At 42.3% G+C, this 22676-nt stretch overlaps 2 protein-coding genes across 9 annotated transcripts in view; one reads left to right on the top strand and one right to left on the bottom strand.

Annotated features, from left to right (window-relative positions):
* The window catches only part of INVS (inversin), a 191256-nt gene that overhangs the window by 130970 nt on the left and 37610 nt on the right, over positions 1–22676 (top strand). For 4 of the 8 annotated variants that reach the window (XM_045563431.1, XM_045563436.1, XM_045563432.1 and 1 more), the window contains 4 exons: positions 2140–2857; positions 7378–7607; positions 8349–8423; positions 11599–11919. In XM_045563431.1, the coding sequence (XP_045419387.1) occupies positions 2140–2857; positions 7378–7607; positions 8349–8423; positions 11599–11750 (1175 nt within the window). In that variant the 3' untranslated portion in view covers positions 11751–11919. Of the gene's footprint in view, positions 1–2139; positions 2858–7377; positions 7608–8348; positions 8424–11598; positions 11920–22676 lie in introns of those variants that run through there. The other 4 variants (XM_045563439.1, XM_045563437.1, XM_045563435.1 and 1 more) reach the window with 4 other exon arrangements.
* TEX10 (testis expressed 10) overlaps positions 12938–22676 on the bottom strand; it is a 41133-nt gene continuing 31394 nt past the window's right edge. Inside the window, exons 12-15 of the mRNA XM_045563440.1 lie at positions 20095–20175; positions 18255–18436; positions 14477–14687; positions 12938–13157 (exon numbers count right to left, since the gene is read on the bottom strand). Of these exons, the coding sequence (XP_045419396.1) occupies positions 13044–13157; positions 14477–14687; positions 18255–18436; positions 20095–20175 (588 nt within the window). The 3' untranslated portion in view covers positions 12938–13043. The remainder of the gene's footprint in view (positions 13158–14476; positions 14688–18254; positions 18437–20094; positions 20176–22676) is intronic.

Here is a 22676-nt window from a genome sequence, read left to right as displayed (position 1 = left end):
GGTAAATATTCTTGACCTGGATTCTCTTAGAAATCACCCATTAACGGTTGGATTGGCTTGGAGTTTACTCTGCACCCCAAGAATTACATATAATCACTGTAACTTCAACTGTGCAATGCTAATAATTCCCCTAATTCAGTGCTCTACATAGCAGAGAGCAGGGGAACATAGTAACTTCAGACTTCTTACAACTACATGAGGTAATTGTGGTTCATGTTAGCCTGATGATAAAACACCCTGAGACAGGTTACACTGCAAGGCAATCAGATCTACTGTGGACATGATCACATTCTAATGAAGTAGCCTCACATCCTAAAAAATCCATGTTCTTTCAGTGTTTAATAACCAGTCCTTTTTTCCTTTAATTACTCTGATACTCATAAGACCTCCTCAAGGTGATCCTAGTGCATGGTTTTACAATGATTTTCAAGCCATGTATGGCTCATCAAATGAATTTAGTGGATTTGACCAGCATATTTTTATAGTATAGACTACAATAGAAAATATCAAAATACATTGTACATTATGATTGTATAAGCTCTGTTTTAGGTATATCTACATATATACATGTGTGTGTGCCCATGCACACATATGAGTAAACTGTACCACAATGTAAGATTTATGTCTTGGTATAGGACATTGTCTAAAAATTTTGTAAGTTGTTGTTCTAGAGCAACTCTGAGGCAGGGGAGCTTCTCACTCATTTGAGGGCGGGAAGTGTTGTCCTGAATAAGAGACCTTTCTGAAGAGTCTGATTCTAATATGGAAACAGAAGCTGAGCATCCAGAGTTTGGGGACAGCTGAAAGAAAAGACCAGTGAGACTGCTTTAGATGTAAGGAAAGGGAGCTCCAGTTTCATGGGCAGCCTTTGTCCTCGTTTACCTGCCCAAGGGCTGGAAAATAGGGAGGCACTTCTAGGAATCATGACTGACCATAGAGCCTCATTAGCATGGTATCCTTAGGAAACCCCAACATCACTGGGCAAAGGACACCACAAGCCACTTTATGTTTGGCCACATGAAGGGTTACAGCTTTCAACTGATCAGTGATCAGGCAGTGTCAACTTGAAGGACGGGCACCCAGCAAGAACCCAGAGATAGGAAATACTGACCCCTTCTTTTTCTCTCTCATTCTGTCTCATAGAGAATGTGAGAGCTTGAGGTCTTTAGAGAGCATCTAATGCAGCCTCCTCAAAACAAGTCAAGAAACTGAGGCCCGGAGAGGCATACTTGTCCAAGGTCTCTTAGCAAGTCAAGTGATTTTTTTCTTCTCCTTCATAATTCTTCCTTTTTGTTGTTTATAATGTGTGCAAAGCGTATTGGTTAAATGCACAATCTTTGGAATCACACAGCCTAAGTTCATATTTAGATTCTACCACTTACTAGCTGTGTAATCTTGAGCAAGTTACTTAACCTCTCTAGGCCTCAATTTATTTATTAAAAAAAGAGAGACTAATGCCTGCCTTAGAAAATTATGAACCTCAATGAAATAGCCCATGTAAAGATTTAAGGACAGTGCCTAAAGCACTCTGTAATTGTCAGCTGTTACTATAATTAACCTCATTGTTTCAAATAGGGAGATGGAAGGAGACACAATCTTTAGAAAGATCACTGTGAGAGACTCTGTATCCCATCCAGAACCAGGCCGAGATGAACTTTGTCATCTCCCAGTGCTGGAAAGCATATTTTTTGTCTGGATTATCATTTTCCAAAGGTATATCCCTTGAAGAGTCCTGGCTTCATGTAGAGTCTTGGGTCCAGTTAACTTTCTGCCTACCAGGCCTCATTTTCTGTTCTTATTTGGATGTTAAAACACAACCAGATATTTAATAAGACCATCCATTGCCCACTCAAATACTACTCCATGCCTAGGAAGTTGTTGAATTAGCTCACATACATAGTGCTTTAATTTTCAGTTTTCTCCTTGTTTTTGGCCTCCAGAGAGTTCCTTTATTTTCTTAAAAGCATGATAGTGCTTTTAAAAGGATGTCCATTGTATTTTAGTCAGCATTTCTAGGTACTGGTAGTGAAAGGCTATCATGTGATGCTATAGGCTAAGCCTGAATATTTTATATGAACAAATTGTCCTACTGTGCAAGTTTTGGGAAATAAATATTCTTCTGCTTTTTGTTTCCACAAGAAACATCCAGCGAACATTCTAAAGGCCAATCTGCCTGTGTCCACTTCAGACCCAGTGAGTGCAGTGATGGAAACAGGCATCCAGGAGTCCCCTCTGTTGGGAAGTGCAGAGGTGAGACTGCTGGTGATCAGCGGTGTGAAAAGGGGAAAGGCTTCTTGAAGCAGCCCCCCTGCATTAGGGGGGCCAGGCCTGAGGAGAAAGGAGAGGACCCCCATCGGGCAGCCACAAGCCTCCCACAGCAGGACGGCCACCGAAAGCCCAGGAGGTGCCGTGACACAGCACCCGCAGCCAAGTGTGCCCCCCAGAAAAGGCGCATTCCAGAGCTCAAAGGAGGAAGGTGCTCCCCGGCTGGTTCCAGCCGGCCCAGCAGTGCCAAGGGGGAGGTGGTCCATGCTGGGCAGAATCCTCTCCACCATCGCACACCAAGAAGCAAAGTGACACAGGCCAAGCTCACAGGAGGGGTCTGTTCAGATGTGCCACAGAGCACAGAGGAGTTGAGGTCAGGAGCCAGGACCATGGGGACATCTATCCTGTATAAGGACATTCAGGTGTCTCAGGAAACTGATCCAGCACCTGGTCCCCTCTCTGGGCAGAATGTGAACATCGACCTTCTCCCCGTAGAGCTCCGACTGCAGATAATTCAGAGAGAAAGAAGTAGGAAAGAGCTGTTTCGCAAAAAGAACAAGGCAGCATCAGTCATCCAGCGTGCCTGGCGAAGGTAGGAAAATGAGGTGCTGTAGCATCTTTGGTTGTTCCTGAGACCCCTGGCATGACACCTGTGCTCTTTGATGTTTTCCCAGTGAATTTTATGTGGTGGCACGACAAGGCCAATTTCATGTAGCCTGCTCATGAAATTCACACATGTATGGATCTTAATATTAGTAATTTACATTGTATGAGCTATTTGGAAGATGCTTTTGCCTAGAAAGATGGGAAAGTACCTAGGATAGCATGGTGTAAAGCTGTGATCCCCAACCCCTGGGCTGTGTGGACTGGTACCAGTCTGTGGCCTGTTAGGAACCAGGCCACACAGCTGGAGGTGAGCAGCGGGCAAGCGAGGGAAGCTTCACCTGTATTTACAGCCGCTCCCCATCACTCATATCATCACATAAGCTCCGCCTCCTGTCAGATCAGCAGGGCCATTAGATTCTCATAGGAGCATGAACCCTGCTGTAAACTGCACATGTGAGGGATCTAGGTTGTGTGCGCCTCATGAGAATCTAATGCCTGCTGAGCTGAGGTGGTGATGCTAGTGCTGGGGGGCAGCTGCAAATACAGATTATCATTAGCAGAGAGGTTTTACTACACAATAAATGGAATGTGCTTGAATCATCCTGAAACCAACCCCCACAGTCCGTGGAAAAAATTTCTTCCATGAAACTGGTCCCTGGTGCCAAAAAGGTTGGAGACTGCTGGTGTAAAGGAAAAAGCCCTGGGTTTGTAACCATGAAGCCTGAGGTTCAGCTGAAGCTCTAACAGGTTATGTGACTTTGAGCAAATCACTTGGCCTCTCTCACCCTCAGTTTCCTGATCTATAAATAGGATTTAACGATTGTTGCACCTGTCCTGTTTATATGACAGGTTATTGGAATGAGATAACAATGCATGCTTCATAATTTCTGAAGTACTACATACAGAAGATATTTTATTTTTCTTCTTTTTATGTCTTTACTACCCAGAAATTAGTCATATTCCAAATACCTAAACCAAGACCTGGATATAATGGATTGAGTTGACCAAAATTTATTATATAAGCCTATCTGAGCTCAAAACATAGAGCAGGTGCTGGGAGTGGGGTGGAGGCTGTCCTAAAATACTGACCATGTATGGTAGAGACAAATACCTCTAGGGAGTGATTAAGGGAGGACGAGAGGAGGCCTTTGCTACCAGTTTTCACATATCTCATAATCTCCTTCATGCTGTAGGCTCACTAGGGCCTAAATCTAGATTAGGCCTGACACTGATGACAGTACCCAGGGAAAGCCAAACCCATGGCTGATAGAAGGGAGTTATGTGGCCCCCATCGCTGGGGAGAGTCAGACTGACAGGGGACAAGGCAAGCAAATCACTGTGAGCCCAGGGATGCCGAGTGTCAAGATCCATCAGGAGAAAAAGAAAAAAGGGGCTGAGAGAACACTAACACTGGCAGAGAAGAGAGAGCAAGGTAGATCCTTTGGAGGTCCAGGGAGAGGCCTCAGGGAATATCATGCCAAAGACTACCCAACCCAGAGCTACTCGATCTGCTTTGTAATTGCCCAGCCTTTGCTGTAAGGCTGCGATCCCCAATCCCTGTGTCCTTGTGTCTGTTCAAGCTCTCAGCCACTGACAAAGTCCCCTCTCATGCCTGATCCCATTGGATCTCCCAGCCCCACCAGGAAGCCAGCATGACAGAGATCACTATCCCCATCTTTCAGACAAGAGAGGAAAAATGGCTTGTCCTTGTGGTGCAGATCCAGCCCTTGAACTTTTGTCTGACTGGAATCCAAGGGCCTCCCCTTACATTATTCATGAAGTTAGCCTTTGCTGTGGTCAAGATGACACAGGAAGGCGGCGGGCCTGAGAGCAGGCCGGATGGTGCTCACACACATGCCGAGGCAACCACAGGGAGCAGGGTGATGTTGTTACTACCATTGTTAATACGGGTAGTTAGCATTTATTGGGCACTTGTGCCAGAAACTGTTCAAAGTAGTTTTACATATATTATTAAGTCATTTAATTGCCACAATAACTCTGAGAGGTAGGTACTGCTCTTACCCCATTCCACAGACAGGGAAGCTGGAGCACAGAGAGGTTAACCAACTTCCCAATATCACAGAGCTAGTAAGCGCCACACTGGCTGTGGGCCGAGACATGCCTCTGAAGCCACAGATGGAAGTGGCCATTGCTCCCCTTCCTTAGGGAGTTATGCCCGACATGCGCTGGCTGCCATCCAGAGGAACTTTTGTTAAGTCTTTTGGCTGAAACCTGGGATCTGAGCAAGCCAGCAACGTTGATCACGTCGGGCCCCACAGCTGCTCCCTAGCTGCAGTGTCTCCTGACCGTCTGTTCTCTGACTCCTTTGAAGAGTCAAAAGCTGACAGGTGCTGACAGTGAGTGTCCAGAGGAGCCAATGAGCCTTCAGTCATCCCCCTCAAGAACAGTGGGCTCATGGTCTAACGTGCCCACCTGGGAAGGCAGCACTACAGGCCCCTCTGGCTGTGCCATTGTGCAATTCTGAGGCCTGGGGACATCGACTCCCAAACAGCTTGCAGGATGCTGCACATTGTAGAAAGCCATGTTTGGTGACAGTAAAAATACTTTCACTGATTCTGTTCTATTTTGACTACATTTTCAACTACAGGAGTCTAATGTGTTGTCCTGGAACAGTGAGTCTGACACCAAACCGAGGAGCAGGAGGGGAGAGGTAGCAGACAGGGCTCAACACCCAAGCATGGGTAAATGCAGGCTGTCATTGAGGGGCATGCCAAGGGTGGAGAAAGGGAGCTAGAAAGCAAGCAGGGAGGGGTGGGCAGACCGAGCCCTGGGCCCTGAGAAAATGAAACCCAATCTTAACATTAAGTGTGAGTCTTATTACCAGTTAGGAACTTGACTGTTGTAAAGACTGAAACCAGATGCTGGACAAGCTGGGCTGGCAGGTTGCCATGGTTAAGAGCAGCTGCAGTGCAAAGCACTTCAGCTTCACCTGAACGTGCAAAAGCTGCCTTCCTGGCAGTGCTTCTCCAGCATGTTCTGGGGGTGAGCAAGGGTAGGCTGGGCCATGGGAGAGCCCTGGCGGAAAGGAACTAGTGGACAAGTGAAGACTCTCAGCAAGCCAGGAGCGTGTGTTCTCCTTGGGAACAGGAGAATGGCTGTTACTCTCACCACGAGGACCACCGTGTCCCCCGGACGCAGACTCACAGTCTCAGTACCAGAGTTGATTTGGTGGAAGCTGTGCCCACTGACAGCTGAAACTACTAATAGCTTTGGCCTGTACCTGGGCTTCCCCGTGAGCTCTCTGCCCTTAACAGCAGAGGGAAGACAGTCAGCATCTCAAACAGGAGAAACTGAGTTATGGAGCAGCAGTGCCTCATCACCCTTGCTCTTCTCTACACTTGGCTTTTTGGAAATGTGGTACATGTTGTAGCAGAGGGATGCCATGGTGTATCACTCTCCAGGAAACAGAAGGATCATACAGGGTGACTGGACCCAGCCTTTGGGAAGAGGCCACACCACACACTGCAAGGAGCTTTTAGCAGACTTAGGACAACAATTCCCATTTCGTGTACTGTAAAATCAGGTATGGGGCTGGTTGCTCTCTGCAGCTACCTATAGGCTCACCATAAATACAGCTACAGATACTGAACATTGATGCAGCTTTCCTTTGGAGGCTTCAAAACAGTTGTGTTCAATAGCAAGCACCAAGTAAACCCTAGATGTAAACATAGCCATTGTCCCCCTGTCTCTCTTCCACTCCAAGCCCCACCCTCTAGCAGAATGGTCTTAGGAAAGCACAACTCTTACCTTTCTTTGCCCGTCTTCTTAAAATACTTGGTGGGTCCCATCACATGCAGAATGCAGACCAAAGTCCTCAGCAGTGTTTGGCTGTTGGGTCAGACAGCACTAGATTTGAATGTTGGTTTCTTCCTGGCTCAAGCTGTGTAACTTTCTGCAAGTTATTCAGGCTTCATGCACCTCATGCCTGCTTCACAGGGAAAGTACCTGGTATACAGCAGGCCCTCAACAAATGTAGCCTCCTTCCCTTGCCAAATACACAATGCTTCTGCCACACTGCATTACTGACTTTCTTGCACAAATGCCCACGTCTCTGCTCATGCCAATTCTGCTGTGTAGAATGCACTTCTCTGCCTGGTAAGCTCCTACGCATCCTTTCAAATCCAGCGCAGATACAAGCCTGTAAAGCCACCACAAACTGTCAGTCCTGCATCTGTCCCCACACCCTCTAGAGCTCCTTGCTCTTGGACAGTACTTCTCCTACTGCACTGGTTACACTTCAGCCCGTCCCACTAGTCTGTGAGCTCCATGAGGGCAAGGACTCATCTGAGCCCTAGTTCAGGAAGTATTTGATGATGGAAAAAGACAATTCAACATTCAACATGCTGCCACCGATATTAGGAATGGGAACTTTAATGAACCTCCCCGTTCAGCAAATACTATTCCTATAGCTTTAGAAACCTTAAGGAAATTTAGTTTTCTCAGTATTGTGATCTTAAAGCCTTTGCTCTCCTCTGACCCCACCAGCTACCAGCTCAGGAAGCACCTGTCCTACCTTCTGCATATGAAGCGGCTTGGAGCTGGCAACGTGGACAGATGGAACCGGGAATGTACAGCATTGCTCCTCCAGGTTTGGAGGAAGGAACTGGAACTAAAGGTCCCAAAGACCATCGCAGTAAGCAGGGCCCCCAAGAGTCCATCCAAGGGCACCTCAGGCACAAAGTCCACCAAGCACTCGGTGCTCAAGCAAATCTATGGTAATTATCCTCTGGGCACTTTGTAGTTTACAACAGGCCCCCCAGAGAGGGCCACAGCAGAGTCTGAGATGGGGCTTAATTATATTGTACAAACCTCCATTAAGATACAAACTGTCTTATTCTACTTTCAAGCATCAAGAGAATTCTCAGTACCATTTAGTGCCTCCCTCCCACCAATCCTGGGTCAGAATCCTGGTTTTGTGAGGCATTCTGGCATCTCAGCCCCGAGAGCCTTCCAGCCAAGAGATTCTCCACTGGGCTCCATGACTGAGAGCCTCACCATTAGACCTCTCTAGACCTCTGCTTGGGTCTCCCCCGTACCTCTCCCACTGGGGAGTGTAGACTTGGCTAGACTCTGTCTGCCTCACTTTGACCCTTCCTGTGCTAACAGAGCACAGGGTTCCCCTTCTGTGGGAATGCCCCAGACCCAAGGACTACAGTAAATACTTGTTCAGCAGATTAACTGGTGTGAATTAAAACATTTTTAGCTCTGGAAAGACCCCATCCAAATAAACTCAGTAGAGAACAAGCCTGGCTAGCTCCCCAACAGAAAAAAGCTGAGCTCTCCAGGCAGCAAAATCTCAGGACTCCGCTCCGGGCCTGCATGGTTCCACACCGTACCTAATTTATCTTGGCAGACAGCTGCACGCTCAAGCCTTTACCTTAATAAGGAATTTAAAACTTGGTCAGGCCACAGCTGTCACTGGTCAAAGATAAATGACAGTTGTTGGTTAATTTCAGGTTGTTCTCAAGAAGGGAAAGTACATCATCCCCCAAGATCTGCAAAAGCCCCCCCTGTGCTGCGTCTCAATTCAGGTAAGGCAGCCACTGCACTGGCAAAGCAGTGCAGGGAAAAAAAACAGCTTTCATTATGCTTGAGTGAATTGAAGAATAGTTTCAAAAACAGAACTGTCCGATAGAACTACTAGAGAAGTGGGAGAACATGGGGAAGTGTTTTCCCTTTTTGTTTCATCCAGAACAGAGATGGCCAGGGTTTGCCAATGGTCGTGTTATTTCAGGTCTGCGTGTGTTTTGTATCCTCCTTTCATGGGATCATTACTGCAGTCAATAGCTGTCTCCATCAGAGGCCAATTATTTTCACAACCAAAAGCTATTATTATTATTAACATCACCTCTGGTATAAGCTATAAATGGGAGCTGTTACTATCACTTTTACATGCTTGTTCACATAAAGGGAAAGTGAAAATGCTTTCATTCTTCACTGGAATACTCTGGGAATCCTTTTTCCATTTTGGTGTCACATTAAGATCCTCCGTCTCCTTCCCGGAGATGGGAAGAGCTCCATGAACAGGACACTGGTCTCATGTCCAGCTCAGGACCAGCTGTGTACTTTCACTCATCTAGGAGAAGCTCAGGGAACTTTCTTTCCAACCACAAGACAGGAGTGTTTTCCTTAGGCCTCTTCATTCATGCCAGCATTTAATATGGGTGATAAGTTCAGTGCTGTCAGCAGCTAATGCCAGGTCCGGTGTTGCTCGTGGGTGGCTATGGCAACACGCTGCCCCCACCCCGCCTGATCCAACAGTCATCCTGCAGGAACAGAGTGCAGCTGGGAAGGTGAACAGTGACTGTCAGCACGAACTTTAACATTCATTTAGTTTTTGATGGGGAGAAAAACCTGGAGGTGGGGGACAAAGTAATTACTGCCAAATCTTTAATAAGAGTTGGGCAACTCACGTAATACAGGCAGGCTGATCAGGGAGTAGTGGGTGGGGTGGTTAGAAACTTTCAAAGGAATTAAGGCCCACAGTTCTATGAGGGGGAAAAAAACTTTCATTATACTTGAGTGAATTGAAAAACAGTTTCAAAAACAGAACCGTCAGATATAACTACTAGAGAAGTGGCATTTTGATAATCAAATACTAGTATAAATTAAGTAATCAGATCATTTTTCACTTTTTCTTAAGAGAAAAACAAATCGAGGACTTACCATGGGTCTTTAAAAATGAAGGTGTTTAGTGGCATAAAAAGGTTTTTAGTTTTAGGGACTTGGAGGGGACAGAGTAAACAAATTCAAACAAATACTTAGTGGTTTTTTAGCACTTCCTATGAACCAAGCAACTTGTCTGTCCTATGCATATTTCTGACTGGTTTGAAAGGTTTGAAATTGGATAAGGACAAAAATAAGGAGAATCTTTTCCTAACTCCAAACGTAGAGGAACACAAGGTTTTGTTAGGCCCAACCCCACCCACATTATGCATTAACTAGTTAATAAAGCTGGTCAGAGCTGCTAGGTGCAGTTTAGTGGAAGCCTCATGGTGTTACAGACACCATGTCTACAATTGTAGTAATTTCCATGAGAAGGGCATGACTGGGACACCCACAGATGTGGACTTGAACCAACAAGAGAGCATTAACTTTGGTTTTTGGCTTGAATGAAAAACTTTTCCATTTTTTGCCTTGAGAATTCCATAGGGTTAAGGACTTTCTGATTTTGGTCAGTTTTATTCAGTTTTAGAAAATTGCTTGACACGTTCTAGATGCTCAAATATTTGATAAATGAATTATTGTTGCCCGCGCCCTCCGACTTGGGGAGACCCTCCCCCCCACCAAGGCTTTAATAGTACCTTTACTATTTAAAAAGGAAGAAGCAGGCCAGGTGCAGTGGCTCACGCCTGTAATCCTAGCACTTTGGGAGGCAGAAGTGGGAGGACCACTTGAGGCCAGGAGTTTGAAACCAGCCTCAGCAAGAGCAAGACCCTGTTGCTACAAAACATAGAAAAATTAGCCAGACGTGGTGGTACATGCCTGCAGTCCCAGCTACTCGAGAGGCTGAGGCGGAGGATTGCTTGAGCCCAGGAGTTTGAGGCTGCCATGAGCTATAATGATGCCACTGCACTCTAGCCCAGGTAACAGAGCAAGACTCAATCTTAAATAAATAAATAAAATATTAATAAAAAGGAAGAAACAAAGTGAGATAGATATAGTAAAATGACAGCCTCCTTGCACTGTTTCTCTACATGCATTTGGGAGACAGTGAACAATCCCTGCTCACTTCAGTCTTCTTCACCTGCCCTGCAAACCACCCACCGAGTATCCGCAGAGACTTTTATTGATGCTCACATGCCTGGCCCCTCTCTTTAAATCAAAGAACTTCCTTTAAAATTCTATTGCAGTGAATGGAATAACCACAACTCAAGTGATTATTAGGAATGGCATCCTCTGTATGAATCCAGTATATTCCCGCCCACCTGCAGAGGGGTACACAACCCAATTCAAGATACAGTGAAGCTAAAAACATGCCCAAGTTTCAAAAACAGTTCACTTTAAAATAATTTTGTTGAACAGTTATAAAACCAGGAAAGAAAAATTAAGACATATATTTGTTCCTTTTTAAAACTACTCAACCTTTAATATTTGTTTATATGCGCCACAGAAAGAAGCGAACTATAGCAGCGTCTTCAGCAAGGTCTCCCAACCATTTGGAGCCTCGGTATCCCTCATTTGTTAAAAGTACATCACTAATGTTTTCTGACTATGGCAGCCTATAAATTTGCTAATTCAGGTCATAAAAAGGCCTCAAAAATCCATTTTAAGTTTGATATCCTAGCAGTCTACCATCCTTGAGGATCTGAATAGTTTTCAAACAAACTTAATTTCTGGAATGGACTACTGCAAAGTATGTGGAACAGGAGAGTTAAAAGATGTGTTATATGTTCATGTTATAGGTTGTTATGTGAGAGAGAACACAGAAAGATACATTAGTTATTCCAGGCAGACTGAAGACCTGGGTTCCAGTCCCAGCTCAAGCCCCTGCCCTCTCCCAGTCAAATTTCTGCCTTGAAAAGATTTCCTGTATCTTTGAGATTACAGAAAACGCAAGATTAGTAAGTCATCCTACCTCTACAGTAAACTAGCCCATCACTCCAGGGATAGCTCAAACCTAAATCCTTTTTCCTCGCCACCAATGAACTCTTCCCTTCAGCATTAAAATTAATAACCTGAATATCTGGTATTTGTTTTTAACAGTGAGCAACTTGCAATGTATACATCTCCTTGAAAACAGTGGAAGATCAAAGAACTTTTCTTATAACCTGCAATCAGCTACTCAATCAAAAAACAAAACAAAACTCCGAAAACCTATGGAGGAAGACTGTGTTCGAGGGAGCTGGAATAGATAGTGCAGAGGTCTGATTCTCTGCTGATTATCTTGTACATCTTGGGAAAACTTTAATATCTATGCCTGAAGCCTTATTAGCCTAAAAATGTGGTAACCCAAGGAAAATGTTAGAATATTTTCTTTCTGCTCTTACACTGTACTGTTTTGGAAACCGTCGGAACACAAGCACTAAAGGGGCTGCTGGGTTGGGATTTCTGCCAGCTAGCTAGTGCAGGCCTGGTTTCTTGTCTCAAGTGATGAACCTAAATGAACTGGGGAGCCTGTCCCACAGCAGCCTTCCTCTCACTACTTTCCTGGACTGACTTCATCAGACACATCCTCACTGTGCCTTCAACATTATCAGTATTAAATTTTAGATCAGAATCATGACCCAATGTTTGCATTTAGAAATTGTCCGTTAAGACCATGGTTATATTCTTTTGGTTCTTTACATGTTATCGTTCCCATATTAGCCTCTGAAGGCCACAGGTTGCTGCCATGTCCTCTCTGAATGGCTTTCTCACTGCTGAGAACCACAGCAGTATCACAGTATCAAGGAATCAGTCAGGTGGTGTTCATGTGGCTATGTGCCAACTCAGGCCTCAATGTTCCACTTATATTTTCTGACCAACTCGCATAAGTGAGCAATCTTCACAAAATGCTGTTCCTATTGGCAGGGAAGATTGTGCTAACTACACGCATTGTAATTCTCTAAGAACACCCAGTTTAAATAAAATCCTGTGATTCTAGGCTCTTTCACATTTTTAAGGAAAAGGCTGCTGGGGGAGTATGAACAGGAGGCACAGTGATGCGGCTCACAAATATTTTTAGGGTTGCTTCCATTTTCCTAAGACCAGGGCCACTCCTGTGCTGACAGTAAGAGACAGGAGGCAGTGAAGTGTTCACTTCAGTAAGGTTCCTTGATTTTTAGTTTGCTAATTAAATTTTAATATTATTTTTATCATTTTTAAAACAAGGAAAAACAAAGAATGAGGTTTGTCTAGATGGGATTACAAAGACTCAGCTGATTTCTCAATAACAGAAGGAGCCACATTATATCATTCTGTATTTTGTAATACCTAGCACCTATGGAATGCAAATGCTCTACCACCCGTCACACGTGTTGTGAGTACAGGAAGGCAGCCTGCGCATGAGTGGAAACGCCCAAGCGTTATTTTCCTACTTCTGTTCAAAGGAAAATTCACAAACTTCTTTAAAAGTTCAGCTTTAATGACAAACATTTATTACATCAATCTTTCTTCAAAATAAGATAGAAGTGAATAAACAGTTTCAAACAGGAGGTACCAGGGCCTCCTCAATACACTGTGCTCAGTGCAGTGGGCCCCTGGGGATGCCCAGTGATGTGCACGTTGAAGCAGTAATGCAAGTCTGTGAGCCACTGCTCCTGAACACCTCCGCTCTTCAACGTCTGCAAGAAAAACAAGAGTGATTTGAGAACCGTACCAAAATCTCTACGCCACCTAACAGTATTTTTCACACCCAAACATTTCTCAGAGAACTGGCAACAGTATCCCCGTCTATAAATCACCACAGGAAGTCTGCTTGGAAAAGGGAAACTATTAACTGGGCATTCCCACAGGTGGTGAAAATTCCTAGCTATATCCTCAAGTTCTACCAGATTCTTGTTGAATCTGTTCTCTTCTGCCCATGAGACGAATAATGAAATGTCACCATCAACCATCCCTACACCCTTGATCCCCCCCATCCCCTTGGTGTTCTAGTGTCTCATGATCTTTACGCTAACATCAACTGAGAATGGTTCTACTGGGCGACTGACAATTTCTGTCAATCTCGTCTTTATGGAGGTGGGCTTATTCTCCACACTGGGAATAACCTAAGTTCTTGATTTTTCTTCTCTTCTACTAATTCTGAATTATTCCACTGCCACTTCCATGACTTCTACAAAGGCTACTAAGAACATTCAGAATGGCACCACTGTAATATGCATGTGAAAGCTTGGTCAATTACTCCAAACTATTACTACGTACCTCAATGAATAACCCCTAAAATCAAACACCTATACAAAATACCTCTTTAACCCTCCCAAACCAAAAACACCAAAGGAATCCTAGACATCAGAGCTGGCCTCAAAACAGACACAGCCAAAGGCAGAAAGCCAACCATCAGACAAAGCTGACGTCTGTAACTTCCCTCTTCTAACTTTCTCTTACTTTCCAGTAAACTAAGTGACTAGAAAATTGGCCTGAAGTTTATTCCTGCTAAATAATTTCCTAATGATAGCTAACAGTTATTGAGCATTTAACAAATGTCAGGTACACTAAAATCTTTACTTGGACAATCTCATTTAATGGTCACCAAAACTTAATAAAGTTAGCATTATTCCCATTTTTACAGATAGGAAAACAAGCCTGGATAGGTAAGAAAGGAAAAAAACCTCACTAAGCTATCACAGTTAATCAAGAGTCTGTATCACAGTCTAAGTAGGAAGGACTCTGATGCCCAAACCTTTCCAAACTAAGCTGCCTGGTGCCACCTTCATTCAGTTTGAGTATTTTAAGGCTTTTATTATTGATTCTGAAATCAGAGACATCCCCCTTGTTAAGTCACAGTCAGGTCCCAGGCAGCAGCCCCAAGCAATCACCACACTGGGCTTAATTCCAGGAGTCAGTAATGCTCAGGAACCCCACCCTCCCAAAAGCACCATGCTCACTCCGCTCTCATGAATCCATTCTTATAGTACAAAGCCCCTACTACCATGCTTCTTACCGTGATATTCTTAATGATCTGCTGCACCAGGATCGCATTGGTCAACATGTGAGTCCTGAGGGGTGCGTGCTGGAGCAGCAGGCGGAGCAGCTGGCCCACCACAGGCAGCTCCTCAGGCCCAACTCTGTTCACGCGCAGGCTCTGCAGCATCAACCTGAGGACTCGAGGCAGGAGGGTCAGGATGGAGACACAGACCCCCCAGAGCTTGTCCCTATAATAATGGAGACAGAAATGAGTTGGTGAGCCAGCACACACAGGAGAAGTCCATCTTTCCACATTCCCCCAAACTGAAATGTCCTTTTAAGAAACGTGTTTTCTGACAAAACACCACAAACCCATAACTAATAAGAACTGGGTTCATCAAAACTAAATAAGAAAATCCAGTGAAGAATTAGCCGCTCTCCCCTATTTACGCGTTTAGGAAGCCTAGCAATCAGCACATTCCCAGGCTTAATAAGACATTCTTGAAGCTCTGGTGATCACATACAACACAGACCCAGCCAGAGAACAGAATGATCTATACATGCATACCCCTTACTCATCACCACTGGACATTATTTGCAAAGAGAAAGATGTCCTCACCAGGAGCCAGAATGGATTTCAGAAAGTAGCCAATAAGGGGACTATTACTGCACCACTACTAGGTCATGGAAGAACAGAGATGGTAAGTCCAAATTTCAATTAACACCATTCTCTTAGGACCTTTATAGAGCACGAACAAAAGTTTTTATAGTAGAGACAGGTGAACTTTAGAGCTAGCCTGCCCACATTCTAGAAATATTCATTTGGAGGGAGAATCTACTAACTGCTAAAAGCTCTGACCAGTCTGTTGCAGTTTACAGGAGCACATAATCTTTCTAAGAGAACTTCCAGTACCCAAATCTTTCTAACAGAACTTAACTACCACCAGGTCTCGAGGGAGCAGCCTTTTTACCATATGACCAGTCTCCATGACCCCACATATAGTAATTGCATCTAAGGTGAACAATGAATCCATTCTAGGCCAGCCAGATCCTTTTACTTAAAGAGGCTTTATTTGGTCTGTGGACCGACGCAGACCAGGCTAGGATAGCCATGTGTAAGGAGAAGAGAGAAAGCCAAACTGCAGACACAGCTAATAATAAAGCAATGCCACAGAGATAAACCCTGCACAATGTAGAAGAAAAAGAAAAGAATAAAGAAAGTTGCTTTGGTTCCTACTGGATTTCTTCTATTCCTTGCCCTTTGGGTTTTACAGGTTACTTCTAGGTAATAATAGTCCAGTATTTTCATTTTCTACCTTTGTTAATTTGAGTGGAATTCAAATAATCACAGACCCTTTTAAAAACTACACAGCCAGACTCAAAAGCCAGAAGGGTGAAACTTCTAGGTGCCAGAAACTATGACAAAATTCATATAAAGATAACCAACAGGGGGATAAAACTGATGTGGAATTTTGAGATTTTCAACAGTCAACAGTGTTGAAAGCTGAGGCTTCAGGCTCCAGGTATGGGGCCAAGGAACCGGGCACCTTGCATAGAATGGGAAGCCAGGAAATTGCAAATGAACTCAAATTGGTCAAGCCCAACTGTTCGGCCAGAATTTGTGAAATCAAAGGCTCACAGTACTTTGACTGGCACTCTCATCATTTTGCAATCTTACAAACACCTTCTCCAACGGGGAAGAAGCTGCCCAAAAGGGAATTTTAAGTACCTAAGACTCTGGCCATCAATTTTGAGTAATGTCATCCTAAGAGATGTACAATGACCTGGTAATATCAATGATTCCAATATCCAGTATAAAACACCACTAAAATTATGGTTTTTCTTTTTAGAGACTGGGTCATGCTCTGTGCCAGTGCATGTGCAGTGGCATGTTCATAGCTCACCACAGCTTCAAATTACTGGGCTCGAGGGATCCTCCTGCCTCAATCTCCCAGGTAATTCTTTTATTTTTTGTAGAGACGGGGTCTCACTATGTTCCCCAGGCCGATCTCAAACTCCTGGCCTCAAGCCATCCTCCTGCCTTGGCTTCCCAAAGTGCTGGGATTACAGGGGTAAACCACAGAACCCAGCCTAAAATTGTGCATTTTTAACAGGCAAACAAGTATTACATGCACTGAATTTTTTTCAGTCCAGCCACATGAAGTCGAAAGCATGGTGTTCCTACATAAGAAACTAAAAAAGATCTTTGAAACTTGGCATGGAAGTATTTAATAAAGGGACAGGAAATGACAAATAACAATATATACATTTCATGAGTGGAGCTCTTACTATAAAATCTTTAGAACCCTGAGAAGTTCCTTGCTATTTATAAAGGCTTTTCTTGACCTATCAGACCTAAAGTTTGATAATGCATTAAAAAAATACCAAATCTATGTTTATGTATAAATTGCATAGGATATTTAAAGTAAATGCACAAACTTTTTTCTATACATACACTGTCTTACTGGGAAAAATTCGCATGTCTGTTCACAGTAAAATGTAAGTTATGGTACGGGCATATAACAGAATACCATAGAGCACTGGTCAGCAAACTATGGCCATAGGCCAACTCCAGCCATACCCTGTATTTATAAATAAAGCTTTATTGGAACAGCCACACCTGTTTATTTACATATTATCTATTGCTGCTTTCACATTACCATGGCAATGTGAAGCTGTGACAGAGACTTATAATGGCCAACAAAACAAAATATTTACTATCTGACCCCTTACTGAAAAATTTATTGATGCCAGTATAGAGAAATAAAAATGAATAAAACATAGCTAAATGAATCAACACGAATGAATCTCAACATGTAGAGAGAATCAAATCACAAAAAATATGTACAATATGATTCCTATTATTTAATACATAAAATCCCAAGTATGTAAAACAAAAATGATATTGTTCACAAATGCACATAAAACCATTTTCTTAAAAAAGGCAATGAAGTTAATCAACACAAAAGTGATCTGAGGCAAGGGAGTATAGAAGAGAAATGTAACTGTGGAGGGTACATGAAGAGTAGATGTGCTGATGATATTCTATTTGTGAACCTGGGATTGGTTAAATGGATGTTCAGTTTATAATTACCCTTTAAACTACATAAATGTTTTACAGATTCAGCATGTATATTTTCATGTCATTTAAAAGTTCAAAAATGACCAGAGAGGCACACATCAAAATGTTAACAACAAGTGATAGAATGATTTATTTTTTCATATTTGCTCACCTATTAGGTTTTAAAATTTCATTGTAGAAAGTTTTTTAATAGGCATACCAATATGAATATAAGCATAAGAATACTTTTAAAAAATTAAAGTTGAATCCTTCAAACTATCCTCAAAGCTCTAACCTGAATATTATATAGGAGCGAAAGTATTAATTAAAAACACTACCATCTCAGAACAATTTCCTTAAATCCAAGAATTTAAAGTTCTGCGCAGGCTAGCTCTAATAAGCTAAAAACAAAATACAAAGATTTGTACTAATAGCCCCTCATCTTAAGAGGAGAATTACTTTTCTTGCCAGATGCACAGCAATGTTAGTAAGAGAAAGCTCTCATGAAACTTTATAATGCCATCCAACTCTTCAAATTTGTAGCTTCAAGGGAAAAAAAAAACCCCAAAACTAAAAATTCTCACTGCAACACAAGGGGAATTCATGAAGAAACAAAGAAAAAGCTAGCTAAGTTTATACAAACTCTTTGAAAGAGAATTTAAGATATTTCCATAACCTAATTCTCTTTAATTCTCTTATTTAATTTATTAATTTAATGGGGAAAAAATTAAGGTTAAAGAATAAAAACCATTACCTCTTTCTTAGATGTTCTGCTTCCCCTTTCTCTAGAGTGAGCAGAAAATAAAGAAGAGTGTAGCAACAGGAGGCCAGAAATGGCAGTAGAGTCTCACTAACTATGCAAGTATGATCCAGGAGCTTACAGATAACACCAAAAACACAGCCGGCCGTGCTGTCAGGAACTACAGTGAACCCAACCTAAGCAGGAAAAAAAATGAGATTAATTACCTCTTTACAACAGCCCCTTTCTACCAAATAAAACCAAAACCCTTAACTGGAGAATTAACCTTACATCACTTCTGCTTACAACTAGTATGTACATAACATATGCCACCTGCTATACCTTAAGGTCCTATTTGCCTTTGAGAATTTAGTCCCCAAGTTAAATGACGTTGAAAACATTGCAAACTCAAGAAATACTACTAACTGAATACACTAACTCTCCTTCATGACAAAATCTTCTAAAATTTTCTGGACATTACATACAATTTTTAGTAGTGGTCAGAAATAACTATTTAAAGGGATTGTTTCGTGCAGCCAAAGAAAATCTTGATACCAACAATGCCACTTAAAAAATTTTTATATCATTCAAAGTTGAAAACTCTATCTGGCACCACCTCCATCCCAGGTAATTAAATGTACAGAGTTCATTTTACAATTAGCATTCCCCTACCCTGTGATTAAGTCAGTCATTCAGACATGAATAAGGAAACCATGACTACTGGAGTCACTAAGAGATACTACTATATTTAACATTTTACAGTTTCACTGCCAAGAAACCCCGGCAGGCCAGACAACGGTCATTATGGTATGCTAATTCACATAGACTATACTGTATGCACTATCGTTAAGGTAGAGTCTAACTTGTAACTGTATATACACATGGTTTCAATCTCCTGGAAACTACTGTTCAGAAATAATAAATATCTGCAGATTCCAAGGCCTTAACCTCCTCCATTAGGCTATCTGAAAATATTGGCCAAGACTGACTTGCATGTATACCTTTTACTAGAACAATGAATGTAGTCAAAGGAAAGCCTTAATCTCTGGAGTGGAGGTGGAAGAAAAGTGGGCATCTTTGATGACACAGGGATAAGGATTGAAGTTTGATAGCAGGGAGAAAAGAGTACTAGGAATTCAAAACAGTACTCTCTTCCAACATAAGGGAACTAACACTTTAAAAGAGAAAAGGGGGTGTCGATGTGCCTATAAAATTATCCAAACAAATGAGTATCTGGAAGCTATAATCTGGGAGCCCTCCCTTGCACTATAATACATTATAATAAAAAGCCAAAGATAAAAATATTGCAGGAAGTTAAAAGCAACTACAGAGGCATACCTAATGTGAATTTCAAACCAATGGGAACAAGAGACACTCGATATCAGATGACAAGTCTGTCTCAGAGTTGAGCCCACTACTTCCAGTGACCATGCCTTATCCCTGTTAGGGGATATCCCTAGTTTGGATCCCAAACCTTCTAGGTGGAACCTAGACTCCAGTCTGGATGCTGGATTCTTGATACACTGATGTGAGGCATATGTGAATTATAAGCATTACAAGTCAGAAGGGACCTAAGGTGTAATTTTAAGGTCCCTTATTTTACAGATGTAGAAATTAAGGTCCTGGGAAAAGAAGGGGTTTTCCCAAGGTCACAGAATTAATTAGTAACAGCCAGGAAAAACACCCAGATTTCCCTCAGTCCTTGCCATTACATCATTGTGTGAGAGGCCATGGTATCACTAAGCTTAGCATTCCAGACACGCTCTCTCTTTCTGTGACTATGGCAAATTCAATCTTAACCAATGAAGCTTTGTGTTCTTTTTTAAGAGAAAAAAAAAACATTGCAGATATTTACCAAATGCTTACTGATGGCACTTTGCAGGATGTCAAAACTCTGATTTCGGGCAGGGATAACCGATAAACTGTGAAAAACTGCCTGTCAAAAATGGAGAAAACCAGTAACCAAATCAGCATATATTAGGTCAGAAACAAGTTCAACAGTTTTTTTTTAAACCTACTTACTCTACATATTTTCAATAATAGGGAATGTAATAAAAAATGACTTTGAAGATGCAAATGTCAGAAGTCAAACAATCAGACCTCATATATGGCCTAATTTTCCAAATAATTCATCTATTAAACACTTACTGAGTATTGAGCTAGCCCCTATTAAGGTGCCATGCACAGGAGTCAAAGAATGAGAAACTCTCTTCTTTCTCACACCCCTCAAGCCGCTTGGAGACTATACAGAAGCCCTCATTTAATGTCCTCCACAGGTTCTTGGAAACTGTGACTTTAAGTGAAAAAATGTGTAACAAAACCAAATTTTTTCCTAATCAACGTTATTAGGAAACGTTTTTCAAGGACCTGCACATCATTTTGCATAAAGTCACAGTTTCCAAGAACCTATAGATGACATTAACAAGGACTTACCGTATTTCTATTAAATGCTATAATAGAAAGATCTGAGTGATATGAACAAAGGGCTGATGCCTTCCTTCCACTTGGTGGAGAAATGTATCATAGAAAAATACTTATGATCTAGAAAATACTAATACCCACTTCCATTTAATCACAACCCTGCCTCCTGTTCTCTAAAGGTAAAAGTATGAGAAATCTACATGAAAAGAAAATGGAGTTAGGAACAATACCCCTAGTATTTTTTTCCTTCTTTTATTTAGAAACAGAGTCTCTGTTGTTTAAGTTGGAGTGCAGTGGCATGATCATAGCTCACTGCAGCCTCAAACTCCTAGGCTCAAGTGATTCTCCTGCCTCAGCCTCCCAAGTAGCTAGGACTATAGGCATGTGCCACCACACCTGCTATTTTTCTTTTTGAGAAGGGTCTTGCTCTGTTGCCCAGGCTGGAGTAAGTGGTATGATCACAGCTCACAGCCTTCAAGTCCTGGCTTCAAGTGATCCTTCTGCCTCACCCTACCAAGTAGCTGGGACTACAGGCATGTGCCACCATACTCAGCTAATTTTTTCATTTTTTGTAGAGAAAGGGTCTTGCTATGTTGCTCAGAGTGGTCTTGAACTCCTGGCCTCAAGTGATCCTCCTGCCTTAGCCTCTCAAAGTGCTATGATTAATGGTATGAGTCATTACACCTGGCTCTGGCTAAGATTTTTATTTTTTTTGTGAAGATGGATTCTCACTACATTGCCCAGACTGGTGTCAACCTCCTGGGCTCACATGATCCTCCAGCCTCAGCCTCCCAAAGTGCTGGGATTCCAGCCATGAGCCACTGTGCCCAGCCCAACCCCTAGTATTTTTCATTTTCTAAGTTCTCAAAAAAAAAAAAAAAAAAAAATCAGGTAGAGTCAAGGACAGTACCAGAAGTCCTTCACAGACATCAGGCATAACACAAACTATCTGGCATAGTATTGAAATGAAATATGTATAAAAATCATATCACAAGAAAAAGGTAAGACTCGTGGAAGGCACTCTAGGAAGAGATTGGTCAAGCTAAGTTTAAGAGAACTATGAAATCAAGGCTTTTTATATTTGTTATTTATAGATTTCAGAGTAGGAAAAAAAAAAATCAACAGCTCTATACATTATTTCTCTATAAATTCTCTTATTGACTGAGATTATCCAGAGTTTTTACACGGCAACTTTTCCTATCTTTTATACCTATAAGTAACAATGAAGAAAACTTATTTCCAATGCCATCTTCCTACTTCAAAGCAAACAGTAAATATTTTCATTAATAAAAGGTAAAGCACATTTGAAAAGTGCCTATTCAATAATAAATGATCACTTCTCTTCCCTTCTGCTTCCCCCTCCCTTCCTGAACAATTCCATTCTCAAGCCACCAGGCAGAGCCAAGCTAGGTAAACACTGGCACTGGAGTGGGTGGGAAAGCTGAGGTGGCCCAGAGCAGGCTATCCATGAATAGGGCAGAGTGTCCCCGAAGCCAGAGTCCAAATGGAGTGAGAGGGGTGGCAGCAAAGGAAGATTGATTACAGACAGAGGAACTGATCAAGTAAGTAAATATATTAAGGATAACAGGAGCCAGGTTCTCACTGTCAGAGAAGGCAGGTACAAAAAAAGGACAGGAAATAACTAGAATGAACTCTGTGGTGTTGAATTCCTGATTTCTGTTCACGAAGTGTGTATGGAAGAAGCAACATCCAACAGCAATGAGCACACCTAGATTTTATGTGTTGTTTTCTGAGTACCATTCTCCACTGTTCTTTGTAGAAAACTGGTTTATCATAGTTACTGTAACATAACATCCTCTTTCATTTGAAAATGAGAAAATGAAAACACCTCAACTCTCCCCAAGTCTCTCACCTAAAAAGTTGCATGTGGTACCATAACCATAAGAATCTGAGCTTCCCTGAGGATTTACAAGTCACCATATGGAGCCTGAGAGATAAAGGAAAGCTGAAAGCCTAAACTGAACATATGATTTCAAAACCTGTAAGTAAACAGAG

The sequence above is a fragment of the Lemur catta genome, chromosome 10 (genome assembly GCF_020740605.2).
Source record: "Lemur catta isolate mLemCat1 chromosome 10, mLemCat1.pri, whole genome shotgun sequence".
NCBI lineage: Eukaryota > Metazoa > Chordata > Mammalia > Primates > Lemuridae > Lemur > Lemur catta.
This window is presented reverse-complemented; position numbering and strand designations above follow the sequence as displayed.